The 17,735-nt window shown below is 38.3% G+C and overlaps 1 protein-coding gene and 1 pseudogene across 4 annotated transcripts in view; one reads left to right on the forward strand and one right to left on the reverse strand.

Annotated features, from left to right (window-relative positions):
- Positions 1-14,690, forward strand: part of Adgre3 (adhesion G protein-coupled receptor E3) — a 65,881-nt gene extending 51,191 nt beyond the window's left edge. For 3 of the 4 annotated variants that reach the window (XM_075975668.1, XM_075975671.1, XM_075975669.1), the window contains 7 exons: positions 880-990; positions 1,199-1,434; positions 3,341-3,407; positions 4,464-4,555; positions 6,347-6,527; positions 9,246-9,341; positions 13,782-14,690. In XM_075975668.1, coding sequence (XP_075831783.1) covers positions 880-990; positions 1,199-1,434; positions 3,341-3,407; positions 4,464-4,555; positions 6,347-6,527; positions 9,246-9,341; positions 13,782-13,808 — 810 coding nt within the window. In that variant the 3' untranslated portion in view covers positions 13,809-14,690. The remainder of the gene's footprint in view (positions 1-879; positions 991-1,198; positions 1,435-3,340; positions 3,408-4,463; positions 4,556-6,346; positions 6,528-9,245; positions 9,342-13,781) is intronic. The other variant, XM_075975670.1, reaches the window with a different exon arrangement.
- On the reverse strand, positions 9,735-9,828 carry LOC142853204 (U6 spliceosomal RNA; annotated as a pseudogene).
- Positions 14,691-17,735: the final 3,045 nt, after the last annotated feature.

Here is a 17,735-nt window from a genome sequence, read left to right on the forward strand (position 1 = left end):
CACAAACAACAAGAAAACCCAGAAAGCAAAACATGAGATAAAATGAAACAAAATAGGTAAAAATTCTGTCTCCACTTGCATGGTAAGGATAAAAATTTCTTGGTAGAGAGGTATTTTGTTTCTTATATGTATTTGCTTTTATTTATTATCCTTAAATATCTTGTTAATGTTTTCCCATAAGGATGAAGATTTCATGTTTCCTTTTGTATTTGACAGTTTTTGATTTTAGGATCTGAATTCATACAGTGATTAGGGGAGTAATGTTACAGTTCCAACTGCAAAGTATTTGTGATACTTATGAACCACAAGCAGGTATATATTTTAAAACTCAGTTTCCTAATATTTATTTCTATTATGATCTTAGTTATGATGTGTAAGCTTGGGTATCCATCTATTGAAAGTGGTTAAATCTCACCCTGAGAAAACATTTATTGTATTATGTAGCACTAATAAACAGTAACTGTTCTCTGAGGGCTCATTACCATTTTCCCTAAATACAGATCCCACAACAAAGAGTTGATGAACACCCTTTTTTCCCCCTTTTATGTAAGACATATTTAGCTAGCAAGGAAAATAATACCAAGATGGACAGAGAGTCAATGAATGGCTATTTTCTTTTTTTTAATTGATTTTTATTGAGCTCTACATTTTTCTCTCCTCTCTGCCTTTCCCCTCCCCTTTAACCCTCCCCCAAGGTCCCCATGCTCCCAATTTACTCAGGAGATCTTGTCTTTTTCTACCTCCCAGGTAAATTAGATCTATGTATGTTTTTCTTAGTGTCCTCATTGTTTTCTAAGTTCTCTGGGATTGTGATATGTAGGCTGGTTTTCTTTGCTTTATGTCTATTTTCAATAAAGTGCCCAGAATAAACAATTGCAGGTATATTCCCCTGAAGACCTCCAGGAAGCAGCACAGAGCACATGCCAGAGACTTCTGTGTAAAGTTCCAGGGCAATGGAGTATGGATCTACAAACCCTTTACCAGTTTAAGGCATGTTCTGACAGTATCTATTCCTTGGCATTTTCTGACCTGATAATTGATTTATGTGGAAAGTAAATTTCAATGATCAGAAAGGGCTGTCTCAATGGGCATTGTCTTCAAGAAAAGTGTTACAGATCCTGTTGAGATCTCAGGTCAACATAAAGTGAATAGTAGGTGCAGCCTGCATCTGTCCCATACTCTCATTCTTTCCTCTTAGGTGCTGTGCTCCCTCATTGCAGGAATGTTGCACTACCTCTACTTGGCTTCCTTCATGTGGATGCTTTTGGAAGGGCTACACCTTTTTCTCACTGTGAGGAATCTCAAAGTAGCCAACTACAGCAGCTCAGGAAGATTCAAGAAGAGGTTCATGTATCCTGTAGGCTACGGAATTCCTGCCTTTATTGTTGCTGTGTCTGCAATAGCCAGACACAAGAATTATGGAACACATACCCAGTAAGCATAGTGTGTGTGCAAGGTGGAAATGTATAAATGTAACTTAAACATCAAACTTTTCATTGGACAAGTAACCTTCTCTTTTTATATTGTTCTTCAAACCAGCCTGTCTGCAAAATGTCTTTTGCAAATACCAGCAGTGTTGGTTTTGAGTGTCTTGTTTCAATGTTGTTGGTTGAGTTCACATTTATCCTAGCTATAACATAGAAAGTTGTCCATTCATAGATACAATTTTTGCCCGTAATATATATATATATATATATATATATATATATATATATATGACAAAATAGATAATAGATACTGTTTTATTTACTTATTTTTGGTTTGTTTGAAACATGGTCTCATGCATCCCAGGTTGGCCTGGAGCCCACTGTGTAGTCAAGGATGTCTTTGAGCTCCCCATGTTCCTGACTCCATCTCCTGGGTGATGAAATCACAGGTTTTCAGCCCCACACCAAGTTTCTGCAAAGACCTGGGTTCTTTGTGTATGCAACAAGAGCACTTTCATAACTGGTCCATATCTTTTGTCCCATATTTTCTAATACTTAAAAACATAATCTAATGGACATCCTCAGCAGCTTTGGTGTCTGATCACATTGGGAATTTTGGTAAAATGAGAGCTCCTTTAACAAATGAATCTGCAGACATAAAAAAATGAACCCAACTTCATGAAATTAAGGAATGGTCAAAGCAATTTCACAGTCTCACACTAAATTCCCATGGATTATATTCTCCAAGAACTTTAAGCAGTAGGTAGATATTAACAGAAAAATGCCAAGTACTAAAGGCTGGCTTACTGCTTGTGTGTCTCTAATATAACTCCATGAAGAGCCCTACAATCAGAATAATCTTGGTACCTAAATGGTGTACAAGATTTGGAGCAGTCAAACTGTTTGCATAAAGGGAGAAATGCTAAATACCATAGGTCTGTAGACCAAACTGTCTCTGTAGAAATCACTTCATATCACACGGCTATGGTGAAAGCAGTCATTGATGGTATGTGAAGAAGTGCAACTGAGTCTCAGTAAGATTCTACATACAGAATATGAGTAGTTTGCAGCTGCATTTGCTACATAGTTGTAGTTTTCAACCCAAGAAGATAACTTAAGAGTGAATGTTACTGAATCCTAAACATTGGCTGTGGGACATTATAATTATTCATGGTGACATGCCGGGACCCAATTTAGAACACTCTCTGTTAGATTTTTTTGACATTTTTCATGGCAAGTTGTGACAATCTTCAAGAAATAGAGCATTTTGTATATGAAATATATTTAATTTTGTCTAGTTGATTTTATCTAGAGTTAACTATTGGTTTGACTGCCTCAATATAGCTACCAGTGTCATTATAAAAACTATACCTATAGAGTCTTGACTTTTACCCCAAATTTCCATGTATATCATTCCACTTAACCCTTACTATACAGTTTGTAGATGAGAAAATTCACAAATGCCCAGGAAAAAAATTTTGACCAAATGGAGAACTGTAGAGAGATGTTTACAGATAGAGTCAATCTTACTAAGAGAAATGATTTGCAAAAATTGTTTTATATATTTGACATTCAAAATTCCTAGAGAGTTATCTTGTATATACTGGAGAAATTACCAAAAGTCTAATGGAGAAGAAATAAGATCTTGAATTAATAACCCAAAACTGTGGAGAAATGACAGCTACTGAGTTGTAAGTATGTTTCTCCAGTCATCTAATCTTTCTAAAGATTTAACCACTTCCTACTTCAGACTCGAGAAAGCTCATGCTTATTGCACCCAGTTCACGTCAGACAAGAACATCTGAAATCCCGGTTGGAAACAATTGTTTTGCATAGTGCTAGATCAGACTTCCAGGCCGTGTGTTCAACTCCTGTAGTAAGAGAGACAACTAATCCTCATTTCCTGTTCACAGCTGCTGGCTCAGCCTTGATAAAGCATTCATCTGGAGCTTCCTGGGGCCAGTGGCAGCCATTATCTTGGTAGGTGACTGCTATTAGTGGGTGTGCCTGTATTCAGTCAAAAATAGAATGCATTCCTTTCTATTGAAGTGGAACTGAGATGAAGATGTGAACCCAGAGCGCAGGCTGAGAGGCCCTTGTCCTGAATGTGTGCTCATCACCCACTCGTTCCTCATTTGCTCATCACCCACTCGTCCCTCATTTGCTCATCTCCCTTTAGCTGATTTTTCAGATTTATTGTTGAGGATTTTATGCAAGTATACAAGTGACTACGGTTCTATTTGTCCCCTATTCTCATCCAATTCTCTTCCCAAGTTTACATCCTCTTCTTTTATTTACATATCCAACTAAGTCTAACTAATACAGCCCACATGTGCATGGCTGTAGGGCCTAGCCTATCAGTGGCTATATACAAAAAGGAGTATTGGGTGTCTTTCCTATTCTAGCTATCAAGGCCACTCGTTCCTTAGCTGCGGTGAAGCTGCCACAGTTCCTTCCTCACCCATGCTAGAGTTTTTGCTGGCTTGATTGTGTGTGAATAACCACAACGGCTGTGAGTCTATGAATACGATAAGGAAGTCATACACAGATAACAGCATTCCCAGCACCACCTCCCCATCCTTCATCTCTTACATACTTTCTAGTTTCTTTATTGCAATTTAAATTATATAATATAACAGTCCACCATGGGTTGTTTTTAAAGTTCTAGATTAATTGGTTCATTGGTTGATTTGTACATTCAGAAACATTCAGCGAACATTCAGCTACTCTGTTCAAGATGTTTTCCTATTTTCTAGAAACTTCATAATTAATACCTTTTGCCTAGGTCAGGAATGAAAGCTTTCTACTTTCAAAACGTCCTATTTTGAATAAAAGACATAGGAAACTAAATAAGAAGTGGGGGCAACTGCACATATATTGTTTACTGCATACAATAGGTCAGAGAATGACCATGGAATCTATGTGGGGCCTGAATTGTTTGTAGAATTAGTCTCACAGCAATCAAAGTTGTATTTTATGAAGAAACGATTGTAAAAGAAAACTCCAACTCATTTTTTTTTCATGACACTCCCACAGATCAACCTGGTGTTCTACTTTCAAACTATATGGATTTTGAGAAGCAAACTTTCTTCCCTCAATAAAGAAGTTTCTACACTTCAGGACACCAAGTAAGAATGTAACAGAATTAGCTTTTTCCATTGCAACATTTTCTAGGGGAGAAACACTTGATGCAAAATATGGTAATGGGTCTGACTGTGGTTCATAGATAGAATTCTTGGTTAGAATGTTTGAAGACCTGGCTCCCATACCAAGACCAACAAGCAAAAACATAAAAACCTACAAATGTAGAAAATAAAATTCTCCATATCTACCACCTGGTTGTAATCAGGAACATTAAATAGAAGTAAGAAAATTCTCTATTTCCGATAAACAAATATGCTTCTTCAATTATGTACTAAAGAAATTTTTATTATTTAGTTTTTGACCAATCCAAATTAAGGGAGAATGGATCTATTTTACTTTACAGGTCTTGACTGTGTATAGTTGCAGTCATAGGAAGGTCAAGGCAAATAGATCTAGAGCTACTTGGCTCTACTTCATTCACAAATGGAAAGAAGATGGTGGTGAATGCATGCAATTATACAGATCCCCTTATATAATCCAGCATCCCAACTCAGGGACTGCTACTGCCCATGGTGGGCACAACTTCCTTCCTCAATTACTGTAATCAAAACAATCGTTCACAGAGATTCTCAGAGGTCAACCTTATTTTAATACTCTCTCACAGATGTGTTCAGGATCAGGCTATAGGTGACTTTACTTCCTACTAATGAGAAAATTAATGTATCACACTCCATCCCTTATTAACTTGTTACCCAAACACTTTGCTTTCTAACCAGTACATTATATTCCTTGTTTTTACCAGCTCACAGCCATCTCATAATGGAAAATCCATGTAGTCTAAATCAAAGGCCCCTGGGGGCATTACCATTTTCAACATCTTAAAATTCCTCAAGTGTGAACTGCTGTAATTTTTCTTTTATTCTTATTTCATATATTATGTTTACTGAATTTTCCCCTCTTACCACTTCTCCCAGTCCTTCCCCTTCACTGCTTTCTCATATTCATTCCTCTTCCTTTCCCTTCCAGAAAAAAAATGCCTCCAAGGGCTTTCCACTGTGCACAGTTAACAAGCTACTATAAGACTAGGCACAAAACTTCATATCAAAGTTAGGTGAGGCAACTCACTAGGAGAAGGTGGGTCCCAAGAGCAAGTGAAAGGGTCAGTGACATGCCACTCCCACCGTTGGGACTGCTGCAAGAACACCGAGCTATGCAACCGTAAGGTATACGCAGAGAAGCTAGCTTAGAGCCATGCAGGGTCCGTGAGACCCCAATGAGCTCCACATAGTTGATTCTCTGCGTCATATTCTCATGGTATCCTCTACCCCTCTGACCCCTACAAACCCCCCTCCCATTTCTGCAGGGTTTCCCTGACTCTACCTTGTGGATGTGGACCTCTATATCTGTTCCCATCAGTTGCTGCATGATACCCCTTTGATGACAATTGGGCCAGGCACCAATCTATGAGTACAGCAGGATATTATTAGGAATCATTTCATTGACTAATTTTTTGCTAGTTGTATTTGTTTCTATCAGGGGATTCTGGGCTATCTTGCCTCTGGCTCCTGAACATTCAGGCAAGGTTACATGTGGGCTCACACTTGTGGTGTGGGCTTTAAGTTGTACTAGTAATTTATTGACCACTCCCACAAGATCTGCACTGACATTACCCCAGTGCACCTTGTGGACAGGACAGATACATTTTTTAATTAACAAAATATTTCAAAAATGTAGTAGTGTAACACATAAAAATGTTGCTGATATTAATGCTAACTTAACATATAGTGAAAGCCTGAGGAACAGTATATAACTTTGTTGTCATTGTTTTTACCCAGGATCATGACATTTAAAGCCATTGTTCAACTATTTGTATTGGGATGTTCTTGGGGCATTGGCTTCTTTATGGTCATTGAATTCGGGAAGACGGTGAAATTGATCATTGCCTATCTATTCACCATCATCAATGTCCTACAGGGGGTTTTGATATTTGTGGTACACTGTCTGCTTAATCGCCAGGTAAGGCTGTCTCATTTCTTACCAACCTAACACCAAAATTCTCTTAGACCAGTTGTTCTTATTCTTGGAGTTTCACATCTCAATTTTCAAATGTTCATTTGTTTAAGATATTTTGAAGTTTTTCCTAGTTATTTCACACACTGTGTTTTGTATCTATTCAGCATCTAAGTGAACTTCTTGAGGGCATGCAAGATAAGGTGGATTATACTGCATTAACAAATGGCACTTTCTTTCCAATTTTTCAACCATGGTGGCTTAAAACAGAATTTCTTTCTTGTTGATGATGTATAATTGTCATTTGGTTGAATTAGCCTTTATGAAATGAAAAAGTCTTCACTTGAGCGTAAATTAGACTGGCAACATGGATACAATGTGGGATATTATTCGTCTTGTATCAAATGGGAAGGATATTTTATGTAAATCCCACATTAGATCTTAAAGCTTATGCATAACTGTTACAAATAACATTATTTCTGTACTCTTTGATTATTCGAAACAAACTTTATGATCAAATTTGACTTCCCCAGGGATATGATTGGTTGTTGTGATTCATATTGAACGGGATAACACTAGGATATTTGGCACAATCTACCTCACTCTGTTCTTCCATTTATTAGTTCGTTTTGTGACCTCAAAGAGGATGCCAATTCTCTCTGAGTCTACTTTACCATATGGAAGTGTTACAGTGTCTTATTTTGAAGAATTAGGATTCTATAAGACAGTACAATATAATCCAGTAGCACAGTGTGTGTGTGTGTGTGTGTGTGTGTGTGTGTGTGTGTGTGTGCGTGACAAGGTTTCTCTGTGGCAAGGTTTGGAGCCTGTCCTGGAACTCACTCTGTAGACCATGCTGGCCTTGAACTCTCAGAGATCCACCTGCTCTGCCTTCTGAGTGCTGGGATTAAAGGTGCACACCACTGCCTGGTGCACACGCTTTTTTGTGCATGTCACTGTAATTATACTTTAATCTTTATTTATGGCAATCTTTGGTGAAGTTTTTGTGTGTCTGTTTGTTCGCTATTGAATGTAAATACCAGCAGTTAAATTGCTAATGCAAATGAACCATCATTATAACAGTTCATTAATTCCTCTTCTCTAATTGTGTGCCTCCTCTATGTTTGGTACTTCTCCCTCACAGTAAAATGGCTTAGGAAAAGTTAGGTTCCTTTGACCACATACCTCCTCCCCCATGAAGCCTTGTTATTAAACAGTTTCTCCCTTGTTTTGATGAAAGATACTTATCAGGTGTTTTAAAGAACAAATGATTCCTTCTTCCCTGCTGGGAGCTGATCATAGGTAAATAAAAGTTTTCTCTGGTGATATGAGGCTTGTGTGATGTTTTACAGACCGAAGGGTTCTTCTTTCCTTTTGTTGTGAGACCGTGCCTCACCCTGCCACTGGTGTCATGTGATTGCACCTTTTAACTTCAAAAAGCCTTACCTTGCTTTAATTTACTCCCAAGAGTACTTTTTTCCCTGAGGAGCTAGTCTGCTCCTGGTAAGCTTTCTAATAATAAAGGACTCGCTGTATTCATAATATATCTAGTATGCAAGGTGATCTGTAACTTTTTTGAGTTAATTATTTCAGCAGAAGTAAAATAAAACATGGGTGTCTTTATAAAATCATGTGAGGAATAAAAACTCAAATTTTATTTTTAATACGACAATGATTTTTAAAAAGGCAGACTATGGAATTATATGCTGAACTGTCATGTGCACTGTTAAATGTTACTTTCTTAGTATTTAGATTCTGTCACCTGAATTAGAGATTAAAAACATATGTTTTATCTTCAGTTTATGTGAAGGTTAAATGTTATGCTGTTTATCAAGTGCCTCACATATATCTACTGTTTAGTAACTTTTGACCACAACCATCGCACTTTCATCTTCCTCTGCTTTTTCATCTTCACCACCACCACCATTATCTTATCATTGTCCTTCTTATTATCATCATTATCATATCCATCATCATTGTCATCTTATCACCACTATAATTATCATAACCATCTTCATAATTATCTTCGTTCTCAGCATCCTCACTACCATCATTACCACTCTTGTCACTGCTATCACTGATACATCCTTCATCGTACTTATTACCACCATCATAATTATCACAATCATCATCGTATCTATCATTCCATTCCAACCACCATTGCCACCAATCATCTTATTTTCAGTATTAACACCACCATAATTATCACGAGGATCACCACTATATTTACTACCATCACATCAATATCACTACCATAATCATTATCATTACCACTTTGGTCCCTGTAACCATATCACACATTCATCAAATTCACCATTACCAACCCTATTGGGTCTACTCTGATCATTCAATTACCGTTATTATCACCAGCGTTCTAATAATTAGCATTATGGGCATCATGACTGTCTTTATTATAACCATCACTGCTATCTCATTCAGCAATGTCACAGTCATACAACTACACTAATCACCAGTTCATTAACGTCATCACCACTGTCACCATTATCAATTCTTTTTATATAAGTTCCTACTTATAATGGAAGAAATTGAATTTAAATAAAATTGATAAGTTCAATTATGGTCAAATATATTCAGAAAAACAATGAGTCATAGAGAGTAGGATTTGACATTAGTGTATTTGTATCCCATGTAAAGTAGATTCCCTTACCTAGTACCAAGTTCTGGATATGAGCCATCCTTTTCATTATTCTTTCAAACTTCCAGGTGCGAACGGAATATAAGAAGTGGTTTCGTAAGATGCACAAAGGGATTGAGACTGAAAGCACTGAGATGTCTTGTTCTACTGCCCATACTAAAATGGTAAGCTCAGTTCCCCATAAAGGCTTTATGTGGCCTGATCTGGTTTGTCATGCAAACAGATTTCCTCTCTGTTCCTTGAAAAAGAAATAAAAATTATGACATACTGTATACAGCCACAGTTTCTAGATTTGGTACCTAAATTCCTTCCTTCATTCCCTTTCTTCTTGCTTTTCTCTATTCATTTCTTCTTTTCTTGCTCCTATCTTCTCTCTCTACCCCACTCACATGTCTTTACTCTTCAATATTTCTTCCTCTATTCCTCCTCCCACTCCTCATCTCTTCTATCTATCTTTTCTGTTCACTATCATGAGTAGGTATATATTCACCTTAGAAGACTCATTAGACATAGGCAATGGACAGTTTGTAAGCAGCACAGGATGCCTCAGCCTCTGGTACTATCAGTAACACCTTGTGTATTTTCATGTCATCCTTGCACAGGGGATATGCTAATCTTCCCTTCCAAATTCAGAATATGTGCTGCCGACGCTGGTGGAGTTGAGAATTGAGAGATTTGTTACCCTTTTCCTTGACACTTTCCAACCTTTTTCCTTTGAGAAAAGACATATAAATAAATTTCCCTCTGTTTACTAAGGCCCAAACCGCCCTCTGCTATGCCCTCACTCTGTATCAGAACATGGACTTTCTGTGTTCACATGCCTCCGTATATATGAGTTTCTTATGTAATTATCTCAGTTTCTGCATCTGTGAGAGTTTGTCCATAGACTCTGTGAATCAAGATTTTTCTAAGTATTATGATACTCTGAAAAACCTGGCCAATAAAAATAGGGCACGTCTCAAGATGGTTCTTCTTTCTGGCTTGATAGGGCTCTTATGAGCCATAGACTTGAGTTCTTATCTTGTGCTAACTTTCTGTACAGGAAGAATCATACTCAGACCCAATTCTCTACAATACCCCAAAGCACTAAGATCTGTAAAATTTGGGAGATAGTACATTCAGTATAGTGTTTGCCCTGCCAACATGAGGATCAATTTCTATCCCTGGTATCTACAGAAAAAACAAGGCATGGTGGTAACCTCAGCACTGAGTAGATAGAGTCAAAGCATCCCTTGAACTCCCTGGACAGCTGGTCTAGATGAATAGGTGAGCCCTTGATCAATTACAGACCCTCTTAAAAATGAATGGAATCTACACCTGTAGATATCCTGTGACCTCCATTTGTGTGCAGATCCATGAATATGTGCACCTATACAAACTTTTGGTGTAGACACATAAATCACTTCAACTACTGCTATGTAGCTGTCAGTTTTCACCACATTCTCTAATTTGCCTTATGTTTGTACCATCTAGTTCCCATAAAAATTACTTCTAAAGTACCTCAATGAGTCTCCATAAGAGGTATACATATATAAAGACTTCAAGGTGCTATGTGATAGAATTATCCATTGGTGTTTGTGTGAACTAATTATACAGAGCAATTTATTGAGAAACCATAGACTCTTGAGTGATGAGAGTCTTGCTGCTGGGCTCATCCTTCAGTGTGGCCATGGCAGGATGCTGTGTTCATGGATCTGTTAATATGCATGATAGTTTATTTGAGGGGAGAGGACTGAATCTCTTAATGCAGATAATCATCTATTTGAGGGTAGAAGGCTGGGGAAATGGCTTCATGAGTAAATAAAGCACCTGTTATGCACAAGAGGAAGCTTGGGTTCACGTCCTAAAGGTCCATGTAAAGTTAATACAGTAACTCAATTTTTAATCCCATTGCTAATGCATCAAGATGGAACACAGAGCCAGGAGAATATCCAAATGTTCAGAGGCACTATTTGATAAACAAGAGACCTTGTCTCAAACAAGGTAAGAAGCCTGAGGCTGTTCACTGACATCCGTGTGGAAGACAGAGGTGTATTCACTTGTACTTACACACATGAACACATGCACACACAATCCATACAGCATGTACAAAAGACAAAATGAAGTCTAAGGACGATGTGCAGCATTGGCAAACAGCAAATGAAAATAAAAGCCAATGGGTGTGGTTTCAATCCTCTATTAAAGAAGGTGTAAAAAGGTGCCCAAATTTATTCAAAAGGCTAGAGGGATCCATCAGAACAGACAGGTCAGAGAAGCATGCACTTTTCTGAAGAGATTACTTCCCCTGCCTTTCCTTTCCCTTCCCTCCATTTTCTTGCCTTCCCTGCCCTTCCCCTCTCTTCTCGCCTCTCCTTGCCTTTCTTTTCTTTCTCATTTTCTGGTTAATAATCACTATCAACTTAGCTGAATTTAAGATCACCCAAATGATTTACACCTAGTTATTCTATGTGTGAGTGTTTCCAAAGAGATATCATTGGGCAGGGAAGACCTACTGAACATAGGTGATACCTACTGATGGGACAGGGTATTAGATCAAATAAAAATGAGAAAAGAGAACTGAGAGTGAACAATCCCCCTCCTCTGTCCTGATCTTCCCAGATGTGAGAGACAGCTTCACATTGCTGTACATGAAAACAGTCCTACCACCATACCTTTCGCTCCATCATACACTATGCCCCAACCATGAACCGAAACAGAGCTTCCTCTCTCTAGTCACTTCTCAGTTACTTTCCCAAATTTCACTTTATTTTCTTCCTGATGAACAGATCAATTGCTAGTAATGATAAGTTTCACTGTTATATTTCTATCATACAGGTAACATTTTAAAATCAAATACATCTATTTAATGTATGTCTTGCCCTAGCTGTTGCTATTCTATATTAATGTTTAAGTGGCATTCAATATTCAGATACACACCTTTTCTTTATCTTGTGTTAATTTCTCTGCATATAATGTTTCACTGAAATTAATGTCCTCCATCTTCATTCATGTTTTCTTTCACTGAGTTATTTATAATCAGGCAGTGGTGTTGCATTCCTTTAATCCCAGAAATTGGAAGGCAGAGGCTCATGGATCTCTGTGAGTTGGAGGCTAGTCTGTTCTACGGAGTGTGTTTCAGGACAGCCAGGACTTACACAGGGAGCTCTGTCTCAAAAAAGAAAGAAAAATCATAATTTATTTTATGTAAATTGGTCGTTCTATCTATGTACTGGGTGTCCAGAGGTAAGAAAATGGAATCATATACCTTGGAAATGGAGGTACAGACAGTTATGAACCACCACGTGGTGTAATAAATCAAACTCTGGTTTTCTGAAGAGCATCTATTGTTCTTAACTGCTGAATCATCTCTCCATCCTCTCTGTCTTTCTTATCTACATATGGGAGAAATGTTTGTGACTGTATGTGTATGCCAACCATATTTTCATTGTTCATCTGACAGTAAGCATTTCTGTAGATCCTATATCATAGGTATTGTGAATAATGGAACGCTGAGCATGCTCAGATAGGTATATATGTGATGTTTCAGTGATGAATCTGCTGAGACCACATTTATGCCCCTGTGGCTATTAGGTATCTTAGTTAGTTTTCTATTGTTGTGATAAGGCATCATGACCAAGGCAACTGATAGAAGAAAGAGCTTGTTTGGAAGCTTGCAGTTTCACAGGAGGAATCCATGCTTATTCTGGAATTGAGCATGGTCATAGGCATCCAGACAGGCAAGCAGGCATAGCACTGGAGAAGTAGCTGAGAAATCGCATCCTGATCCACAAGCACAAGGTAGCAAGAGTGAGACACTGGAGATGGCATAGGCTTTTGAAACATCATGGCCCTCCTGCCAGTTACAAATCTCCCTCAACAAGGTCACACTTCCTAATTTTTCTCAATACTACTACCAGTTTAGGCCCAATAATTCAAATATGTGAACGTATGGGTACCATTCTCATTCAAGACAAGACACTGGTTAGTCTGTCTGAACGATGATCAATTCATCATAAAAATGTAATTAAATGAGAATCAGAATAATATTCAGAATAACATTGTGCTCTGTTGTAATATGCTGTCACTGCTACATACGTTAATATCAAATTTCAAGAACCAACTACATAAAAATGATCCAAAAAACTAGTCAGAAACTCTTATGTTAGATATTATGTTTCAGTATAAAAGGTCCATATCAACCCTTATAATGCCAGTACATTTTCTGTTGCATCTAAATGACCTGCCATTGTTATATTTAAATGGAGTCAAACACATAAGTTCAAACTCCCACTTTTAGAATATGTGGTCTGGTCAAAACATTTAATGTCTCTTTGTTTCACAGTCCCTGTCTGTAAAACAAAGGTAATATCAATCTCAGCAGAAAGATTAAAGGATGACACGTATGATGTGAGGGACGACAGTAAACCTACTGCCATGTGAAAAGATAAAGTAAGATACACACTGCAGATGTGGGAGTGACAAGAGGTTCTAGAGTCAGACACTAGGATGTGTTTTCTGAGCTTTAGACCTTACCAAAAGTCTTAGCTTGTCATACCAACATGATCTAGAACTTTAGTTTCTGAGGAATGAATTTCTGTTTACCTCTAAATATCTATCTATTATAGGAGGAAGTTGGAAATCAGCAGAACTGACTCACAGAGAGAGCTCACAACTTGAGTTCCTACTTCTAACCAAGGACCATCACTGCCGTGTGGCCGCACATGAACTAGATCCATCTCACCATTCTTCCATGTGAATTGACATGTTGAAAATAATCTTGCTATGGTTGCTAATGCACAGTAATTGTACATGTGATGCATTTTACTGGGATTTTTTCATACATACAGCTTTAACCATGCCCACTTCTTTTCCCTTATCCTTCCCTGACCCTCTTTACTCAGTCACTTTTCCTGTACATAATAATCCCTCTTTCTATTAATTTTCAACACAATGGAAAATGATAATATTTCTCTTGCTACATCTCACTTAATTATTATAGCATGTCTTCTCTTAATTCCATCTATATCCTTGCAAAACTAGGATTTTATTCTATTTTAAAACAGAAAAATACGCCATGGGTTATATAAAGCACAGTTTCTTTATTCTTTGAGGGACACTGAAGCTGACTCCACATCATGGCTGTAGTGAATAGCACCTCAATAAATTCAACTATGCTGATGTAGGACACAGTTCTCTGAGGAAAAAAAAAAGCTGTCATCTTCCTAAGATCAACCATGACTGCTTGCAAGCTTCTTGACTGTCACAGAGCAGGGGTGGGGTATGTTACTGGATACTCACCTGAGAAAGAAGCCATAATTCTCAAGCATTTGCTCACAGTTCAGCCCTAATATTCCTGCCGTGGTGTCTGCAGAGGTGCTATAGTACATACTCTGCATGAAGGCTGAGACTCATTGATGCAAGTGTGGGGAAGCAGCCGCCCATTCTGGGTGAAGTATCTCCAGTGCTGCTATTCTGAGGTCAACTACGTGTTTGTAAATAACCGTTACCCAATAAATTTATTGGTTCTCATGGTGGACTTCGGTTAAGTCTTACTTTTGTTTATTATTTTTACCTTGTGAGTAGGGTGTAGACTGTTTTGTTTCCCAAGGGGAAAAAAGCACTTGTGCTGAGATAAGGTAACCACACTTTCAGTTTGTGGAGACTCTATGCTCCTCTCAATAGCTATATGAATGCATATACCTGTTCATAGTGTTAATTGGGCATTACTTCCATATCTTTGTCAGCATTTTGTGTTAGTAGTCCTTATTGGGCCACCTCCAATGAGGGTTGAGAGTTATACAAAGCTTTGGGTATAAAGATAATAATTTAACAAGAACATCATTAATCTGTCCATGTAACAAAATGATGTTATTGCATTCCTCCCTAGGACATAGAACCTAGCCAACGATGAGTTTTGGGTACTTTTAATGATACCAGACATAATTTGTCTCTTGGAGAGTGGGCTTTAAATGCAATAAGAGAGTGGTTAGTTGCTCCTATAGCATTTAGATATCAGTGAGCATATCCTTCAATACCAGTCACTATTTTAGCCCAAGGGTTCAAAGACAGGTAAGCATTATGAGACACTGTTCCTAGGGAGACATGAACAGATGTTTACTCACTTCAGATAGGGAACTTACATCAAAACAAAGTAAAACAACCAAAATCTTAAGTTGTTGAGCCAATGAATTTTACTGAGGTTACTCACAGGAATAATTACTTACAGGAGAAGCTATGACTTATGGTGGTTTGAATGAGAATGGCCTCCATAGGCACATATATCTGAATGTTCCTTCCGCAGTTGTTGGGTTTAGGAGATGGCACACTGGTGGAGGACGTATGTTACTCTGGGTGGTCTTTGCATTTTCAGAAAACCACCCCATGCACCCTTATCTCTCCGTCTCTCTGTATCTCTCCCTCTTCTCCCTCATGGCTAGAAGTCCGATGTCAGGTCTCGGCTATGTCTCCAGCGCCATTCCAGCTGCAATGCTGCCATGCTTCCTGCCGTGGGTTCATGAACTCTACTACCCTCCAGAACAAAGAACTCAAATTTAAAGTCATTATTTTATAACTCCCCTTGGAAATGGTCTGTTGTAACAGCATTAAAAAAGTGACAAAGACAAGTTTCAAAAAGCTCCATCAATCTGACTACAGGGCAAGGTCAGTTCAGGTCCCTCTCCTCTATTGCTTGGGGTCTTAGCTGGGGTCATCCTTGTGGATTCCTGGGAATTTCTCTAGTGCCAAGCTTCTTGCTAGCCCCTTAATGACTCCCTCAATCAAAATATCCTTACCTTGCTCTCATCTCTGTTCTTCCTCCATCTTGACTATCACATTCTATCAAGTTCTTCTCACCCCTCCTCTTCTCCCCTCCTCTTCTCCTTTCACCCTCCCTTTTCCCCTCTCCCACGCTTCCAATTTTGTCAAGTGATCCTGTATATTTTCCCTTTCCAGGTAGATCTATGTATGTTTTTTGTAGGCTTCACCTTGTTACTTAACTTCTCTAGGATCATGAACTATAGGCTCAATATCCTTTTCTTTTTTAGTTAGTATCTACGTATGAGAGACTACATACTATGTTAATCTTCCTGAATCTGAATTACCTCACTCAGATTCTAGTGTTTTCTAGTTCCATCCATTTGCATGCAAATTTCAAGATGTCATTTTTTTCTGGTGAGTAGTACTCCATTGTGTAAATGTGCCACATTTTCTTTATCTGTTCTTCTGTTGAAGAGCATCTAATTGTTTTCAGGTAACAGCTATTACAAATAATGCTACAATGAGCATAGTTGAACATATGTCCTTGTGTATCTTTTGGATATATGCCCAAGAGAGGTATTGCTGGGTCCTGAGGTAGGTTGATTCCTAACTTTTCTGAGAAACTGCAATACTAATTTCCAGAGTGGTTGTACAAATTTGCACTCCCACCAGCAATGGATGAGTGTTCCCTTAGTCCTCTCCAACATAAGCTATCATTGGTGTTTTTGATATTAGCCATTCTGACTCGTGTAAGATGGTGTCTCAGAGTCATTTTGATTTGCATTTCCCTGAGATCAGATTGATGAATATCTTAAATATCACCATCGAACCTTCATCCAGTAACTTATAGAAACAGAAGCAGAGACCTGCAATGGAGCACTGGGATGAGCTCCCTAAGCCAACTGAAGTGTGGGAGGAATGACAATATGAGCAAAGAGGTCAAGATCATTATGGGAACATCCACTGAAAAAATTTACCTGAGCTAACCCAGAGCTCACCAACTCCAGCTGGACAGGGAAGGAAACAGAATAGGTCTAAACTAGTCCCTCTGAATGTAGTGACAGTTGACAGATGTATGGCTGGGACAGACTGCAGGGCTACTGGAAGTGGCACCAGGATTTATCCCTACTGCTTGCACTGGCTTCTTGGGAATCTATTCTCTTTGGATGGATAACATTCTCAGCCTAGATATAGTAGAAAGGGTCTTGAACCTTCCCCAGAGCAATGTGCCTTACCGTCTTCTGAGGAGTGGATGAAGGGTGGGGTGGGGAGGTAAGTAGAGAAAATGAGAGGAGGGGAGGGAGTGGGAACTGGGTTTGGTATATAAAATGAAAAATGATATTTTGTTTTCTTTTTCTATTTCTCATAAAATAAAATAAAACTCCATCATTTCAAAGTCTGTGTCAAATAAGGTTGCTGACTCACAAAACCTGGGAACTTGGGAGACAACTTGAAGGCAGCCTCACAGGTCGCATAATGTCTGAGGAGTCCTGGTTCGTCTCTTCTTTTTAAAGGCAGCTTCTCTTGTCTTTGTCTGTTAGTTGTCCTTCCAGCTTGTATGTACTTGGATATGGAGGATTCTAGTGTGTGTGGTAAGTTTCAGGGATTTTCTGTTCAGAGTTTTCATTTGGGAAGAAATTGTCACTTTTTGGTAAGACTGTTGAAAAGTCTTCTTTCCAGGGTTGTGTGTTGAAAACTTACAAACTTGGTTCCCTGCGAGCTCTGTGGAACCTTGTATGTATTTCTGATATTGATTAAGGTATTGTGATTGTGTAGTACATTTAAAAATGTAATGTATATAGGTTGTTAATAGATAATCATAA

This window comes from Microtus pennsylvanicus, chromosome 6 (genome assembly GCF_037038515.1).
Source record: "Microtus pennsylvanicus isolate mMicPen1 chromosome 6, mMicPen1.hap1, whole genome shotgun sequence".
Lineage (NCBI taxonomy): Eukaryota > Metazoa > Chordata > Mammalia > Rodentia > Cricetidae > Microtus > Microtus pennsylvanicus.